This window comes from Phymastichus coffea, unplaced genomic scaffold (assembly GCF_024137745.1).
Source record: "Phymastichus coffea isolate CEN01 unplaced genomic scaffold, Cenicafe_Pcof_1.1 PCOF00071, whole genome shotgun sequence".
Taxonomy (NCBI): Eukaryota; Metazoa; Arthropoda; class Insecta; order Hymenoptera; family Eulophidae; genus Phymastichus; species Phymastichus coffea.
The window spans coordinates 559625-579204 of NW_026706882.1; the positions used below are offsets into that span (position 1 = coordinate 559625).

At 38.1% G+C, this 19580-nt stretch overlaps 1 protein-coding gene across 3 annotated transcripts in view; it reads right to left on the reverse strand.

Moving 5' to 3' along the window:
- Nucleotides 1-19580, reverse strand: part of LOC131667919 (uncharacterized) — a 206395-nt gene that overhangs the window by 69237 nt on the left and 117578 nt on the right. For 2 of the 3 annotated variants that reach the window (XM_058941688.1, XM_058941687.1), the window contains exons 4-5: nt 3828-3975; nt 2351-2458 (exon numbers count right to left, since the gene is read on the reverse strand). In XM_058941688.1, coding sequence (XP_058797671.1) covers nt 2351-2458; nt 3828-3972 — 253 coding nt within the window. In that variant the 5' untranslated portion in view covers nt 3973-3975. Of the gene's footprint in view, nt 1-2350; nt 2459-3827; nt 3985-19580 lie in introns of those variants that run through there. The other variant, XM_058941689.1, reaches the window with a different exon arrangement.

The window sequence follows — 19580 nt, forward strand, 5'->3', positions numbered from 1 at the left end:
TGAAATGTCAGAAAACAGAATAGTTTTTCATTTATTTTTTAAAATATCACTTGCATTTCATTGTTTATTCCAGTATGAGATGGGTTTCGGTAAAGATTTTAAGTAACTTTTAAAAAGTTTACTCTATTGAAGGAAATGAGTCGTCGAACGACAATTCTCGTTAAATTAGTACGCACGCGGAACACTTCGAATTTAATATTATTATAAATTGAGTTTTGAAAACAAAAAAAATTCGGTGAAAGCATAAAACTTTTATCATTTTACGAAGAATAGATGTCCAAAGTTTCAGAGTTATAAACGCACAAATGGAAATTTACAATTTTCAGCAGAAACCCCCCTTGGCAAAAGTGATATATATATATTTGATTTTGATGATCGCGAGGAAATTGTTTGTTGTATAAAAGTATTACCCACGTACATATTAAAACTGAAAGCAATACTCTTCGAGAGGGAGAGAGAGAGAGAGAGAGAGAGAGAGAGAGAGATGCAAGCGCGAGATATAGAAAATGAAAAAGTTCCATGTGTTTACATTGAAAAACTCGTTCCATCGGTATATACGGCGAGTCGATCCTCACTCTCTGAGTACATGTGATCTTCTTACCTTTCGCGTTTAATTTTCTTGAAAGGCTCTTAGGTACACCCAGTCCTCGATATGATATGGAATACTGTCCTTCCACCATTTCATTGATAAAAACTATCCCCGATGCGATCCTTTTAACAGCGCGGATGCTTCTTCAAATATGGAAGAGCTTTCGAGATAGATGCGGTGATCGCTGAATTTAAAAAGACGCGAACGCAGTATTTACGATTTTTCTGTCGCTGGTAGAAATATTACGGAGAACGTGTTTGTTTCGCGATAGTTTGCTTGAAATTATTATCACTCGAAGACTGTATCAAATGAAATTCACTCCCGGAATGCTAACAAAAAAAAAGAAATCCGTCCGCAGTAACGGAGGCGTGAAAAAAGGAGAAGTATAAGAGAGTATCGTTACGAATAAAGTTTTTATTATCACCACGCCACGCGCGCGTCTGTGTCCGCGTCAGCTTAATCCAGCTTCGCGCGTTCTCTTTATGGTCTCGACGCTCGTGCACCAAATGAGCGTTAAAAGCCTTGCATATATATATACACACTCACACTCTTGAAGGGATGTAATCCACACGGCTTTCCGTGAGCTGCGTCTGTCTAAAAAAAATAAGGTCCGTATTTCTTTTCTTTTTTTTCAAGAAAATTCGATGGCTAGTTTCCTAACGAGTTTTTTTTCATGGTATTAAACAAATACAGCGTACACGATGACGTACGTGAAAACAGGGTGTAGGAAGCCAGACGACGTTGGTGTCGGGTGCTTGCAAGCACACGCTCGACAGGGATATTTGCCTCTTGGCTTTTGTGGAAGCAAATTGAGTGACGTTTTTTCTTTTCTTTTTTTTGAAAATCGCAATACTGATTTTTTTTCTTAATTAATTTCATTAATTTTTTAACTGCAAGCCTCCATGGTAATCAATATTTGCAGATTGATAAGAACATGCTGCTTAAACGCAAGTCCAACAGATAATCGCGAAAACGGATACGCAATCTTTACTTATTAAGCATGAACAAAGTTAGAAAATAAAATTTCTGCACACCTACCTATTTTCCGTAAGATTACAAATCTAGCCAGAAATAATTTGACGGTAAGCGAGTAACGGGAGAATAAAGGTGAGGGGTGAGGGCAAAAACAAGTCCGAAAGAAAAGGACAAGCTCGAGAAAGAAAAGTATAGCGGTAAGCGGCGGAGACTCGCGTGGCCCGCGGCTTCTCCTCGTCGTTGTCATCGTGGATACACGGCTTCTGCATTAGTCCAAAGAAATATTTGAGTCGTTGCGTTGAGTTAGCGCGAGAACCTTTTTTTTTCACCTACGGTTCTCGATCGCACGTTCCGATCGTATGACGACGAAACGAGGCGAGCTTAAAGGGAGCGCCGATTAAAACGGAACGCTGTGCGATCAAACGACAACGAGGCGATCGCGAATCGCGCGACGTCGCGATTTCGCTTCGCGGACCACCTGGTAGCGCGTCGCTGATAATAATCGGCGAGTGCGCGTCGTGCGTGACGCGCGCTCTTGTTTAGCCAGATGCCGCAACGCCGCGCGTCGTCCGCCCGAGTGCTCGTCGACCGATGACTGTCTCGCCGTCGGGATTTTGCCGCGTGCTGTTCGCCGGTTTACGCCCTGTTTGACGACCGTCCTCAAGACTTTTTCAACGCGATAATGTCGAGCCTTCGCTTTATTTCCAGTTGACTTTTAAAATGACTTCGCTTTTCACTCGAACGCAGTTCATTCGCACAAAATAACAGTTTGTCTTTGACACTCACCGAGAATTTGACTGAGTACCGTTCGGCCATCTTCTCCCAAGCAGGCACTGCGGGCGTCGAACGGGTTTGTGAACTGCACGAATGCATATCCTTTATGCATGGAAATGCCTGTAAGCAAGTCGTTTTTTCTTATACGAGTCATTTAAAAATATGTTTGCTATACTAAATTTGTTCAGCTCCAAAATTGAACGTCAGATCTTTTGACAAGATACATTTCTTCGCAATGTATTTTGATCGAAAAACTGCCAGTCAAAAATTAATTACATATCGTCCGACGCTACATTTTCGTGGAACTTGAGCTTTGTCGTGCCAAAAAATTGCACGTAACCTCGCATTCATTCATGATTACAATGGCACGAAACTATCTAAATAAATATCACTAAAACACACGCGCGCGCGAGCGCGCACAATAGTCTCGCTAAAGCGGACGTCGAGTGTCAACTGAATGGTCGTCGTCGCTAATTTAACGGACAGGCACTTTCGTTCGCGCACGGCCAAAAAGAGGCGGCTCACCCCACCGACCGAACGGGTCGGGGAAGAGCTTTGTTGGGTCGGAACCCTTATTGTCCTCGGGGTCACTTTATTGCTGCCCCGCTCTCTTCACGCGAAAGACGAGCGTGAGCATGAGCGCAAAAGTAAGCTGTTTATCGGCTACCAGCAGGCTACTCGGGGATTTCTCCCCGTTGAATGCACGCATAGGATTTTGTTTACGAGCCCGAATGACCTATCATCGTAATTAATTAACTATGTATGTGCGCGTATATGCGCGTAGGTGTAATTTCGAATTGTCCGCACGTAGTGTTGTTGATAAAAAAGATAAATTGTTTTTATTTCATCTAGTCAGACTTTTCCAACTACAGGGGAGTCTGACAATAACCATTCTTATTCTCTCGAACATTTATGTAAAAGTCTTCTTACGCAAAGTCAAAAAGAATAAGTTGGCCTCGATCAATCGGTTAATTTGTAAAAATAAACATTCTTTTCAAGGTAGAAAGTCACCTTTAAGAAGTTTCGAAAGTAATTTACAGATATTATTTACGAACTACATTTCGATTGCGGGAAGTTATCAATATCTCCGTTTTATTTTGAGGATCGAGCGCCTGGATACGTAACTTGCCTTTAAATAATGCCACAACTCGTCCGAATGGAAGACAAAGTGCTGTATTTCCGGGATAAAAATGTATCATCCAATTATCCAATTGAAACTATAATATTAGAACGAAACAATGTAATTCCCAGTAGTATGTCGAAATACATTCTGCTAATCCAGCCCAACATACACACAGCCGCTGATCGGATGCAGATACACATTGCAGTAGACATGCTTACTGAAATGAAGACATGCCTTGCTGATTGTGATTGACGCTACGCGAGACTGACGTGATTTGGGAAATCATCCGAGGATGGTGTACATACTCCATTCGCAGCCACGCTCGCGTGGATCGCAAGATAAAAAGATTGTTATTGTCGCGCATACCTGCGAGACGACCGTATCGCTGGAACATCCTCTCCACGTCGGTTTTGCTGCATTGAAACGTATTGAGGTTCCCGACAAACACTCGCGAGTTGACTGCCTGTGGATCTTGGGAGTTTGTTTGGTTTCCCACTTTGCTCATCTTCATCGCCTGAAACACAATGACAAACGATATCCTCGTTAGGCCGATTGGCAAATAAAGTTTTTCGAAAAAAGAAGCGGCATTTTCCGGCCCGTTCAGCTCGCGCGCGCGACAACGAATTTTCTCCCAATTATCGAACTGCACTCATATATCGCCGTGCGGGCGAATCATCGTCATCGAAAATGCAGTCGCGGGACACATTGCAAGCATCGAGTAGAATTAATCAATTATTACATATATCCAGCAGGCTTGGCCAGTCCGTTAATAAATCGTACGGTAATTAATTGAATCGGGAGCGGCAATTTCGGTAAAAACCCTTTTACCTCGATACGCGCCTGCGTCTCACGGATTTAATTATGAGATTTCGACTCTCTCTCTCCCTTTGCACTGTCATATGCGGCGTGTGTACGTAGTCAGAGAGAGGACAGTTAATAAACAGCCATCGCTGTATATGGATTATCCACTTTTACTCATTGATGTTGTTCTGTATACGCAGCTGCGTTAATTATCGTCGTTATGTTTCATCCTACTTTTTCAACGTGAATAAAACTTTTCTTTTCAATTGACGTTGCGTTCTTAAAAAAAATCTCATTAAGTGCAAAAAATTGTCTCAATTATTATGATTGTATTTTGACCTGCTATTCACGGTAGCCTGAAACAATTATTGCTGTAATTAAAAAAAATTGTTTTGTCCGCAATGAAGAACGTTTTCTTTAATCTGAGAAAAACATTTTCACAGAAATATGAGAAAATTTTCGATATTATTTCGTAGCGCTTGGCGTTCAAAAAATGTTAACGTTTTCGTTGAATCTGCCAAGCGAAACGACGATACCAATCGTCAAATGTACATAAATAATTTCGTTTCGCACGCTCGACTGACGAAACTTGAAAAAGTCGCATTTATTGGTTCCCATTAGAGTAATAACATGCAAAAGTTGTCAGCGTGCGGCAGGATCCACGCACGTGAATGTCAATAAAGTGCTTGATAAATGTCGTATAGAGGATAGCACTCGCTCGGTTGGACGTGTCGTAATGAAAACGCATTCAAAATGAATTTCAGCTGTATTCGTGAATCAAATTTCTACATTTAATATCACACTCCCGATGTATAATTTTAATTTGTAAACGATCCACTTATTGAACTCATATAACGTTCACTTTAAAATCAGCATTGGGCGTTTCGAAGGCTGATTAAATCTTATTGGAATCCTCCATTGCGCGAAAGTACGAAAAATTAAGCAGTACAACAAATGAATTTGCGAAGCGAAGGCTAGTCCGGTTAGATGGGCTGAAAAATTTTTCAGCCCAACGTAATATTAACGTGTAACGACGATAGGTGGCATCTCAGCCAAACATCTTTTAATCCCATCTCGTGATGCGCTTATATATGTATATATATCGACGCTTATAATCCAAGTAGACGTAAAATTCACGTTATACATGACTAAAACCTTAGGCGTATCCTCCACTACCACCAGAACTGCGCGAATGAATATTCATTGATGTAGCACGAGTTCGCACGAGTGCCATGAATTATATGTATCGCTATATATGCATTATTCACCTATACTCGCTGATATAAACGAAATTTACGATGTGAATGGTGTACATACTCACCTGCATTTATCGGAGGAGGGGGATTACCTTGCTCTTCTAAATTAGTCAAGTTCGAAAATCATCCCTAGTTAATTAATAATGGAAATTGAATGTTTATGAGCATCGATTAATTAGTGCGTTTCTGATCTACTTAAATGTTAATTATACTTTGTCGATTTTTAATGAGCGTTAACGAGTTTTTTTTACCAGGGATGAAGTCATAACTGTAACCAACAACGAAAACCGAGGTGAAGTATTAGTGAGATATGTATGCCGAGGAACAACCGTGAAAACTAAAGAGAAGTTAAATGGAAATCATTTTCTCTCGCAAGCAAGCGTCGCACACGCGCGGCAATCCGCGCCGCGAGAAATTCGCGTCTTCATATAGCAAGTTAGCACATCGCGCGCTGATATGACTCCTCGGAGCGCGAAATAACGACGCTTTCACAGCTCGTTGGCGGTCGGTCAGATCGCGACGCTTCACTGTTGGCCACATTCCAACGGGGACGGGAATGCATGCTTACACATGATGTTTGCCGTCCCGGACAATGAGCGGCGAACGTTATTTTCGGTTTTCCGTAATATTCCTTTTTAATACCGGTATGCTCGTCGATTTTTTTTTCGCCCGCGCGCAAGTACCATTCCGGGAGTCTCTATAGATCTACCAACGCGTCTTTGACGTCGTAAGCTTGAGGTTTATGAGGTGAAAACGCGTGGCAGCGAGTGGTTTGTTTTTGCACGAATCCCACGATTTTCCAGAACTAGCTCGCGTTTGTTGCTCCGACACGGCAAAAACGCACTACTCGCTCAGCGAAAACGGTCGGGTGCGCGAGATATAGATTTTCGCCTCTGAATGCTACGCGCTATTGCATTTTTTTCGAGCAAAAAAATTTCAAGCTTAATTACATTAAGGAAGACGAAGAAGGGGCTCAGATTCATAAAGAGTTAGGAGGGGGCAAACAAGCTTCAATAAGTTATTAAGGAAAATTCTAATTCCGTCCTCTTCATCAAAGTTAAAACGTCGTTAAAGTTCACGAGGGCAAACGTATATATACACTGGGTTAGGAAAAAAGAGGGGGGGGGGGGGGTGAAGCATTTTAAAGTTGCACGCGAAGGCGTTTAACGAGCAACCGGGAAACAAAATAAAAAAAAAACTTTTCTCTCTCGACTCAGTGATTAATTAGCGTTAGGATCGTCCTCGTCGTCGCTCGAGATATTTTTTTTTGCTGCCAACCTCATCATACTTCTTTTTTTTCACGAGTTAACTTACCTCATGTATTTTGTAATGTTAATCTTCGTAAATTTACGACCCAGGTGCGCGCGCGCGCGCACCCACGTGGAGATTGCATTTTTGAGTTTCGCGCGTTAAAACTGCAAGTTTGAAATAGTTCGCGTGAGAATATTATCGCGAGTAATTGAACTAACGAGATCATTTTACCTAGTAAATTGAGTGCTTCTGTTCTGCGAAAAGTTTCCTTTACACTTCTATAACTGAATTTTTTTTTTTCAGTAGTTTCTATGGCCTTACATTATGATTAATAGTTCAATTTAAAGTAAACTTAATTATAGATTCAGGTTAGAGTTAATATGTTTGATGAGTTATATTTGAATACTTTGTAGAATAAATTTCGAGTTTAATGAATCTATGGAAGAGAAGAGAATATTGACAAAAATATCGTTATTTTACTATTAATGAAGAAATGACTTGCACATCGACTTATGCTTTTCTTTTTTCCCTTAACTTTCAAATATCTAAGTTACTGACACATACTTATAAGTGTTTTTTGTCAAATCATATATTATCAATTATAAGGGGTAAAAAATAATAATTTCATTTAATACCGTATACAGAAATGTAAAATCATCAAAAAATCAATAGTATAAACGTATCACGAAAGGATCATGGCGTTTAAAAAAAAATATAAATTCTTCGTTAATCTTTTCATTTTCGCTGGAAAATTCCATTCCGTTAACAAATCTAAAAACTACGTTGAAACTAAAAAAAATATTTAAAAAAAATTCTCCGTGAATCAAAACGCAGTTGACAAAAAAAAAAGAAAATAAAAACAAGTCACATGCAAACATAGAAAAAAATCACGAGCTTACCAGTCACTGCAGTTCCGAACAACGTTCATATCAATAGGCTTTTCGGCGTAGAGTTGGGATAAATCCCAGGCAAAGCGACACGTGCAGTTTGCGCGCGCACGAGGAATTAACTTGTAACGCTCGGACGCCGTTTATCGCTTGTTCGCTGTCAACGGCATATAGCAAAATAAAAAGGATCGACAAAAAAGGTGCAATAAGCTTAATCTTCGCACGCAGCTAGGAAGGAGCATTAATTGGATGCGTGAAAGTAGACCGCAAGTTGGATGTGGACGCGTTTGCTTCTGACAGGGTATTTTACGAGAGACGTAAATTTACTTTGAGTGGCCCTGAACGTTGAAGTACTCTTTTGCCAGTCACAGCTGTGTGCATTGTGAAACGGTTACAGAGTATTTATTTGTTTCTATAGTGGCAAACTCAAGTCGAAACATTTTAACATCCACTACTTATACCAATAATGATATGAATTACTGAAACGCTCGATTCTTTCTCAAGTCCAAATATACTCTTTCAACAGTGAACATTTGGCAATGATGATTTTTCAATTTCCAAAACGAAAAACCCAATGGGACCGCACAAGGAAAATAAGAATCTCAATTCAAAGAGCGAAACTAGCAGCTTCTTAACTCGAGCGAAATTACAAGTTAGTTTGGCGTGTCGCAAGGAAAAGAAGGTAAGTAGGGGAAGCGAAGAAAGAAAGAGAAAAAAAAAAGAGTTCGTTAAAAGGACCCGCGGTCACGTTTCCCATTGGTTCGCCTTTGCTGCGCATTCAGCCAATCGTCCTTTCTTCGTCGCTCGAGACGAGTTTTCTCAATTGCCCGGCGGCTAATTCGAGCGGGATCAATCGATTTCTACTTCCTCCTTCCTATTTTTTGCACGGGATCTAGCTCGAATCATTGTTGTAGAAGATTGACCATAGATTTTTTCTTGTAGACAATCGAATTTGAAAACAAGTAACATTAAATTGCAAAATTTATTTGAATTTGAAAAATTTGAATGTTTGTTACCATATATGCGAAGCTTTACGTGCATCGTTGATACTATATTCATACACATGTGTAATCATTCCAAAATCATATTTTTGAAATTCGTGCCGCTGATCAGAGTAAAATAACTTACGAAAAAATGAAAACCGTACAAGATTAAAATAATCTGTCATAATTTTTCGTCAGTATACTTGTTTTTGCTTGTCAGACTGACGATCAGTTTCAAATCGAGCTATTGTAATAATTTCGATTTCGTGTATTTCTCTAATAACCAGCGGAAGAACAAATATTTAATGAAATCGGTTTTAATAAATGTCACAGCGAAAAAATTCTTCTTTCGCTTCGGTAAGATTTTGTCTCAAACCAACATAAGAACTATGCATTACTAAAATTGTGAAGCTTAAATTATTCTTAAAACAAGAAATAGTTCTCCTGCTATATATGACGAAAATTCATACATATTTTGTTATTTTCAGTAAAATTCTTCTACGTTTTTCCTAGTTCAAGATTTTTATTTGAACTTTTATCGATAAATAAGAGCAAATGTCATCAAGATCTATGTCAAATCAAGAAATTTATTCTTAAAAAAAGAATAATTATTACTAATTTTTAAAACACGTTTCTAATTGGACTATAAGAAATTTTCTTCGGGACTTTCTACATAAAAACCATCGGACATTTCGACGCCAGACGTGCATGAAGGTGTAAAAGTGAATTAATTATTTGACATTAATTAGTGAAAAAAAATAAATGTTGCAAATGGTCTTTTCAGACCATGGACAAATCTATGGTGAGATAATGACAAACAATCAATATGTTTTTTACCTTAGTATTCGTCCAACATTCTATGTCCGATACTCGTATACGTAAAGTCCCTTAGAATATGAAACGTCTTATTATTTTTACTGTTAATTTGTTTATTTAACACTGGCGATCGATAAACGAACAAAAAAGAAGAAATTGTTTGCAATGTAATTTAAAGTAGATTAAGTTTCTTTCTTCCAACGAAATTCAATAGCAGATTCCCCGGATATTTTTTTGCCCTGACCAACAATAATTCATATTTAACTCACCCCAAGTCGAATAAATTTGGTTATTACACTAAGCCGGCAAAAAAATAAGCAAAATGGTAACACTAAAACAAGGTAATTTGAAGCGGTCGATGATTTGTCACGGGCACGCATTTCATACGAGCAATTTATATTTGAAGCAAAGACGGACAGCTGTGGTCGTCGCCTGGATTTTCCCTCGCTGACAAACGCATCTCTTTTTAACTCTCAAACACATTAAGCATTCACCTCTCAAGCGAAATTGTAAAATGCAACATTGATGAAAATTGATTCGTTTATTTTTGCCGTCGAAGGGTCACCCGAGCAAAAAAAGCACTCGACGACAACAAGTTTGTGTGTCGCGGCCAGCTTTTGCAAACATTCGGGTACAAATTGAGTGAGCGCCCGGCGTCGTTGCGTTTCACTCGAGAGCCAAATAAAACTGTCAATACATTTCAATTAAAGCGCGCGCGTGCACTGCGTTTGTCATTTGCTTTATTTTAATAATTAAACATCTCGCCTCTTCGATCTTTCATTAAATTGCCATTAACGAACACTCAATTTTCACGCACTGTTATGTAAAATTCACGCGCGCGGCGTTGTTTTTGTATTATCAGTTTTAATGAAGGAGGGCACCGCGGGAAAACAACGAAAATGCAATTTGTTAACGAACCCACGGCTAATTCGGAAGAAAAGGGTGTAGCCCAAATTCAGCAAAGTGGAAACGTCTTCGGAACCCGAGAGCGAGAGCGAGAGAGAGAGAGAGAGAGAGAGAAAGAGAGGGGTAGGCGGGATGATAATGAAACTGTATGCACACTCGCGAGGATCTGGATTAGTCAAGATATTCCAATGGAATTTTGTATGCAAATTGACTGCTATGGCTTTGCTGTGATGTACACAGCCGCAGTAGCAGCAGCCGAATTCATCTTCGTTTTAAATGTATCCATCCTCGCGGCGCTCGCCTGGAGTTTCCGCTTAATTTAGCCTGGGCTTTACTTAGGCTACGTTTGCCTTGTTTATTAAAATATTCTGATGATCAAATATCACAGAGACAGGAAGGGGCGTATTAGATTGTCTCCGAGAATATTCATTTTCTCAACAAAGTTATCGTCACGACGTATGTGCGGCGATTTTGGGGTGAAAATTCACACGCGGTCGAGGTGATAACATTTTCGTATGCAGACATTCTAACGATGTTTAAGGTTATAATCAATCAGTGGACAATTTTCTGTTAGCGGTGCATGCTTAATCATTGGAGTTTTTAAGTTTGGAAAAAAAAGCGATAAAACATTCATTATTTTCAGTTGAAGTATTCTTCTTTAAGGTAATAAAAAGTATTTGTTTTATTATTAGAATAAATGTTTATTTTGCGAAGTCGATTTTTCTTATTTTACGTGAAACCCATAGATTATGATTCAAGTCGTCAGTACAGTTCAGACTTAACGAAAACAAACAAGGGGGAACCCCCATTGCCAATGCAAGTCTTGCGGTAATCAAAAGTACGAAAAAATCAAGTAAGCCACGCAGAACAATGAAGCCCGTGACAAATGCAACCTTGTCATTTCCCTTTGAGCCTACAGCGCAGCATTGGGAATGCACGCGCGGCTCACTTTACGAGGAGTCGCGCGGCACGACGTGATTGCAATCGCGTCCCCTATTTTCGGGGTGAAGCTCGACTTGCTCGCTCGGGCTTGCCATGAGAGAGTGGATTTGACGAACTTGAGAATGCTGTACCCGGCTAATGCGTGGGTTTTAGAGCTACTCACCTTGTGATTTCCAAGTGTACGTTTTGCTCGTCGCCATTTCAACCACTTCGTCGATTCTTTTTTTTTTTATGCATCTATCAGTTTTAGCTCTCTAAGTTCATTTACAATGTTTACCAATGACAGGAATAGATACATTCGTTTTTTCAAGATGTCATTTTCTTTGGCTCACAATCATTAACGAGACATAATTTTCGTGTACTCAACCAGCGTTTTCTGTCGTAATTAATTTGCAGAAAAATATCAAGAGCGTCGAGATTATTCAATTTCCGAAGTATTTTCACGAAGTCAAAATGAATAAATTCCAGTATTGTAACGTCGATGTTTATTATAAAATAGTTAAATATCAAAACTATTATATACTTAAACAGCACTTGCTTAACTAATATTAATATTTCTATTGCATTTCTAACCTGAATGCCATCTATTCTTTTCCAAATCCACTACATTCACAAAAGAAATGGAAAAGAAGAAAGGTTATGATTGCTGCCCCTAAGGCCTTGAGCCAAGCTCTCATACTATATAAGCCAATTATATGAAGAATGCGAAAAACGTAGGCGCGACGATTTGGTAACTACAATCTCCATGAAACAACACGTACAGACTGTTATGTCAATTTTATTGGGCTGAAAAATTTCGAGAGGAGCCAGCCAGACGGCGTTAGAAAAGACACTCAACGGAGCTGTAAAAGTTTAGAGAGAGAGAGAGAGAGAGTTTTATACGAGACCACGTCGTGAACCATATAGGTTTAGCAAACACTGTATACACAGATTTTACTGCGGCCCCATTAAACTCGACTTTTCGGAGATCTATCCTCTTCTCGTATCCTGTACCTCATTATTCCATGATCAAGGAACAACTTCAGTTCAAGTAACGTGCCTAATTAAAATATTGAAAAAGTTGTTTTTATTCGAGAATTACTTTTTTTATCACCATTAAGAAGCCCCGAAGATTCTTACATTTATGAGAATCTTGGGAGAGTTTTGTTGCGCTGCTCTAGTAAAAATTGAAAGCTCTCCCTTGCGAATAGATACTTGCGATAGTTTACGATCACCGTGTCCATTGAGAAAACTTGAGTGATGATCTTTGTGTTCTATATATTAGTATAAACAAATAGCTCTCGAGTGCTCTTGCATTTCTTACAAATATTTTCATCTACTCAAACAAATATTATCAAAGTAAGTCATTTACTTTTTCAGTTAGGAGAATTTTTTTCTTCCTGAAATTAAGAGAAATATTGTACCTCGAAGAGTTGAAAACATATTCACTTTCGTAAATAAAAATAATATTTACTAGCACCTATAATATAACGAAGCTTCATTGTTCATCTAGTCGGCGAATCTGAAGGAGATTTGAAACAACAGACCTGTCAAGCTTCACTAAAAGGAAAAAAAGCTCCAATTATCGGGGTGACCAAGCATAATCGCCTCTCTCCCACTCACTTCAAGAGCTGGTGTCAGCTGCAGAAGACTCGATTGCTTCTCTCTCCACTACTGGCAAATATGAAATTTCAATGGCGATAGAGTGAGTGAGACACCTTAACGAAATGTAAAGCCAAGCAATTACCAGGAATGGGATCGCTTTCGTATTCATTAACTCCATTTTAACAAGCAAAGTCTTGTTTTACTATTATTGACCGAAAGAAGAAACGTAATTTAGGCGCAGTGAATGGTGCACTAACTATTAGCGACTTGACTGAATATTTTTTATAAATTATTCAATGGCATTTTTTTATAATGTGGAAATGAAATAGCAAAAAAATAACATTATTTGTTAATCTTGTTTTTTACGAAAAGACAGGGAAAATTTAATAGATTAAATTACGTCAAAAGTTAAAAAATAATTTATTGAAAACATTTTTTATTTATATATGATGGCAATAAAAGTACCCGCAAAAAATAATTGATCCACATAAAGTTATTACAATTAATATATTTTCGCATTATGATATGATATTCTAATTAAAAAATTTACGTAGTATATGTACGTTTGTAGGTCGTGTGCTTTTCTTGCGATATTTTATTTAAATAAAATTTATTTTTTCTTTTTGGTACGATTTCTTTAGGTTTGTTTTGGAATTTTTTTTAGAAAAAAGTCTTTTCACTTAGTTTCATCTTTTAGTCTTCTATGCTTTTTCAACGATGAAAAATTGAATAATCGAATTATTCTAGCAACTGTACAGCATTTGAACAAGAGAGTGCCTCTACTAGAGGATAACGTGTAGTACTTTAAATTTGAAAATAAATACCGTAAAAATGAGAATTGAATTGAGTTAAAGAAGATCAAGTAAAAACTTAATTATAACGACAGAATCGACAGAATCCCGTCAAAATACAATTAAAAAAGCAATAGCTCGCGCACTTACCATCACATTTAACAGTTGATAACCTCAGTCACGAACCCTTAATTTTTTTTCAGGAAGAATCCCAACCCCGAAAGCATCCTTTTTGTGTGCGAATATCGACAACGTGATTCGATTTAGCCCGCGTGAGCGCACATTCCGATTTGAAACTTTTCACGTGACACATCTTCGCGAGTAATTTCCGCCTTGATCAAGAAAGCGAATTGGAAAAAGGGTTAAAGGTAAAAGCCACCCCTTTTATATTAAGGATAGAGGGTCACGCTTCCTTCCCTTCTTCCTTTTTTTCTTGCCCGCACAGTCGCATTCACGAAGACACGAGTTTTCTAATTAAATCTAATCGACGGCTAATTTCCGTGATCGCGTGTGTCTTCCCTTTTTTTTGTAGACCGACTGAAACTATCTTTGCGAGGCACGTAGTTGGCTAATTATAGAGAGCAAGCATTTTTCCCTATCTCTCTTTCTCTTGCGGTCGAATGTGCAAACTTTTGCGCTTTTAATGAACCATCCGCAGTTTTCCACGGTTGGAAATTTTACTTTTACATATCTAATAAAAGTAACGATCCGCAAGTCTCATTTGTTAAAGTGCATCCCGTGTTGCATCAACCAACGCTTGACGTAAGCCCACTCCCTGTGTAAATCAAACGAAACCGTAAATGAGCCCTACGTATAGCAAGCGACAAGCCATAAACGAGTATCTTCTTTTTTTCTTTACGAGCTGTCGACGAGTAGCTAAAGCCAACAAGGCGTGGCAAAGACGTGTGCTGCTGATTACCAAGCAACACAATACGGCCTCGTAAAAAAAGAAAAAAAACAACAAAAGAACAACGCTGTCTGGGATGCAAATCTTTTCACGACTCGCCACTACTTCATCGCTGCGGTATGGAAGGATCAATCAACGTTATGATGGGAATCTGGGCAGCTGGAAAAATTGCAGCGTATAACCATGGGAATAATGGACGATGAGGGATAGATTGTGAGGTTATATATGCGCGAGCTGATCATACGGGAGAGGAAGGGATTGTCTTGTGGAAGATGTGAAGCAATACGCGTGACGAGAAGCCGTAGTTAGTGAATTTAACATTTGTAATATGAATCTTATGCATCTCAAATACATTATAAATATTAAAGGGCCTATATACACTAAAAATCCTTACATTACTTTCAAAATTATTAAATTTAAAAGGGGTATACTGAGATGTGATTTTTGTATCTCCATCAATAAAAGGGTGAATTATGTTCTATATAATCCTCCCTTAAGTTTAATATTTTAACATTCTTAAAAATGCCATTATGTAGAAGGGTGAGAAAGGAGTAAATAAATATTTAAGTATTATATGAAAATTATCGTTTGTGTATTTTAGAAAGTTCCGTCTTCTAATAGTTGAAATCGGGAAGAATAAATTTTTGTCGTCATCGATCGTATATTATTGTATTTTTATACAATCTATATCGAAAATGTTTCTTGTATTTCTAGAAAAAGTGGCAAAAACCAATTTATTGAAATATACTTCAACAACTTGTTTAGTGATACATTAACAAGCCTTCCATTTTATAAAAAGTATAAGTTTAGCAGTTTATATGTTTCGAATAGAATAAGATTAAGAATGTAAAATTAAAAGTAACAACATACGAAGCATCTTGACATTTACATTGTTACCAAGTAATTAAAGATGCGAAAATGCAACAAGCTTGTACAGTTACGAGGGCGTGTCAGAAAACATGCGCGAGAAGTGAAATTACAAGTACACAAATTTTCAAGTTATTCCCAGTTGAGCAGCTGGCGCGCATTAAATGACATTGCATTAGTAACAAGTTTCCACTTGAAAACAACTTGTGCGCGCGCCAGAGAGAGAGAGAGAGAGAGAGAGAGAGAGAGAAAGAGAGATAATTCAGGTGAAAGCGTAAAGTTTTCATAGGTCAAAATTTTGAAGCACTAAATGACAACTTTATTTCAAGTCATGAAGAACGAGAATAATTATAGATATGTCTTTTGTGGAAAAAAGTGACCGCGAAAGTCTATTTTGAATAAACAAACGACTGAACGCTTTCTATCGAATAAATCAGGCGTTAATTACCTTTTACGGGCTTTTCTTTCTTTTCATGTGGAATTAGCTTTCTGGCTGATGTCGTACATTGCTTTTACTAGCAGAGCCGACGCACTTGAATTTTTCAGTTCTGTCCAAGAGCACGGCACCTCGTGGAAATTCCAAGCTCAAGCCCATATTTTTCACGGTAACTTTATTAATAATTAGATTCGTCACCATTCCTTCGTATAGTCTCGCGAATGAAAAGAGGATACCATTTTTATTTTACTCGTAAAAACAAATAAATGCATTGATCCAACTACATCAGTTCTAAATAAAATGGTATTTTATCGTCGGTCTTTTCATCTCTCTCTATTATTAAGTTCGCGTAAATTGGAAATCTGCAGAAGACAAGTTCACTTGTGTTTTTCTCTCTTGCCGCGCAATTAGCGAAAACTTTTTTTTTAATTTTATTTTCCCAACAGCACGTACAATGCGCGCCACCTTGCTTTTCAAACAACAAAGCTAACTAATTCTTTTTAATTATTTTCTACTTAAATTGACATTTTGCTTCGGCATTTTATGGCGGAAGATTTTTATAAGATTAATACATTGAAGCCTTTATCTTTTATAGTACAATGTTTATAAAATCTCCTACGAAAGATATGATCAATAAAGAAATACTATCATACGTTTCAAGAATATATTAAATCTAACATTAAAACTATATTCCATAACTCAGCATATCATTTTTTTTCATTTTCAGTTGCTAACCATTCTTAAAAATTTTTTTCAAGCTTGCACGCGTGCTGCAGAACAACAATAACAACAACGACGAAGACGACGAGAAAAGGGAATGTGGGTCTCGCGGGTGGTGGGCTTAGCTCGTAAAGTCGCGAGTTTTACAAGGACCTGCGGCTTGGAAGTAACTTTCCGCATTGTAAATTTCGCGCCACCATCCCCCCTCTCTCCGTTCCGCGTTACAACCACGAGAATTATAGTTGAATATTTCCTTGTGTGCTTCTCTACAACCAGGTAAAAGAACTTAATTACTTGCGCAGTCTTTTCATTTGCCGCAAGAGACCTTCTAATTTTTCCCGTTTGCTTGGATTTTTTGTTCCTAAGCTGTGACAAGTGATAAGGGGATAGGCAATTTTGTGGCTTTTCGAATACAAAGTGCAAAAATATAGTTCAGGCAGTTTCCAATACCATTGTCCTATGGAGTTCAACAATTTTCTTAATTCTGATACATAATTACCTTTGTGCTCAAATAAAAATTGAAACAATCAGTTTTCCAACTATTTTAGTGATTATTACCTTAGTTAATAAATACCGCGGTAATAATTTGTTTTAGCTATGAGAATAACAATAAAGCGTTTACCTCTGAAATATATTACACCAAACTGAAACATTCTCAGCACACGATTCAACGATGAGTGACAAAATCATATAAACAAATCCTCATAATATTTAGTTACGTACTCGCCGATCAAAGAATAGCATGAAAAGATTGTAAAAGGAATCCGTATTACGTAACGACAGTTGTTCGTCGCGTACAACACCTTTGAAAAAGAAGAAGCAAAGGAAGCCGAAAAATTCAATTTAAAGCAAAAGACGACACCTGATATAGGAGGCAGCTCGCACTAGTGGGTTCGGACAAGCTCCACGACGATTCGAAATATACCAGACGATAAAGTCACTTTTATGGGCGCTCACTCTCGTAGTCCGCACTCTTATCGGCTTCCAAGGCGTCGCCTACAACTACCGGTAAATACACGTTTTCCTTTGGCTCTTCGGATGTCTGAGCGCATTGATTGTTTCGGTCGACAAAAAAAAAAAAAAGAAAGAAAGAGCGCTATTTTTTTTTCTTTTTTTGCAAAAGTGTTGCGTACAATGGCACGTCGTCTGAGTGTCCGCGCGCGCGCGACGGGACAGGTGAACAAAGGCACGAAAAATTCGAAAAAGCCCGACAAACGAATAGGTCGCAACGATCGCGTGCCGCCGCGGCAGAAAAAAAAGAGTCTAATCTTTGGCCACGTGTATAGCAGACAGAAGGGAACCCTTTTTCCGTTGGCGACGACTAATGAGCGACAGTGCCTTCGGCTTTCATAAAAAAAAAAAAACAAAAAAAGAAGAAAGAAATGTCCCGCGTGTGACACGAGCAATGCTGGGATACATTTTGCAAAATTTCGTTCTGTTCTTCGGCGAAGGTGGAACGAGTCGTTTCGTGTTTCGCAAGTGTCGGTTTATTCTGCTCGGTATCAGCTTAGTTTTCGCAGATTCAGAGTAACATATGCGAGCAAAACCTATACGAGCGATCCAGTCGTACAAAACATTAAAAAAAGATCTAGGAACGCGCGGTTAGACGTTTTAGTTTAAGGGCAGACAGGAAGCAAAGGCACGTCGGCGTAATTAGTAAAAGGGGGTGGGAGGAGAGAGTTCGTGCGTGCCGGCCTCATGAAAAGTTAACGTTTAATGGAGCGGCGAAGTTTTGTAATGGCCAAGGCGATAAGATCGCTTCGCTTGTGAATTTTTCCCAGAGTATAGCGTTTTTGATTTACAAGCCACGGTACCGCGAGATGCAAATGAGAGAGTTAGAAATATTGTTACTCGCCGAAGAATCTTTTTGTTTTTCTTTTTGTTACAAAGAGTTTTCTTCTTCGTTGCTACAATAGCGAAAGAATTCGCGATATTTAAAAAACGATGCCGACATGTGCAATGACGTAAATGGACAGTGAAGCTCGGATTCTAAATATAAATGGTAAGAGTGTAGTTGCGAAATCAAACTGATGTATTTTGAAAATGTCGTAGGTACTTGACTATTTCCTTGAATTTAATTTTATTATTGATGCTTGTGATTTTAAGATTCATTATCGGAAATTCAATTTTTTATAAAAATAGTCACAATTTCCAAGAAATGTAATTAATGCATTCAGGAAACAGTGAGAATTATTAAAGTTAAAATTGAAACGTAATTTTATTTCAAGTGATGTAGATACTTTAATATTCGAACAGATTACTATTGGGCGAGAAGACAAAATTGTTACAAAATTTGCCTTCTCGATAATTCACATCCCATTTCAATACGTGAAAAAGTTTGAAGTCATCACATTTATAGCGACTCGCAAAATATAGCTTTCAATTTGTTCCCAATCATGAGGTTATTAAATCTGAGCAATGTTTTCGTCATTTAAATAATAAATTATTCATTTTAAGTGATGGTAATCAATTAGAATACATTTTCTTTTCGGAGTAAATGAACAATTTTTTTCATCGTGTTTTTTTGAATAACTTATGCAATTGCTCAAGTTAGGTAAAAATTGTTTGCTGAGCATACATACAAAAAGTGCACGGACATCATAAAAAAACTTTTATGTTTAGATTTCACACGGTGCATATAACTCGTAGATACGTGTAAAATGATGTCTGTAAAACGAATCATGCAAATTTTCACAGAAACAAAGACTCCATGAAGGATTAAAAAAGTCGTAAATTGCCGTTTCGCAAATATTTTAATACGCGAGCGCGCAGACGCAGTGTCATTCGAAACCAAACATTTCGAAACCTTTTGTCTCTTCCATCTGAAAGTGTCCCATCGCGGGGTGAATCGCTGGATTGCCTAATCAGCTCGCGCGGATAAATTGCCATTTTACGACTATACGGAGCAGCGCGCAGCGGCGCGACGCAACGTGCTCGTAAAATGTCATATTTATGCATGGCAATCGTGATCG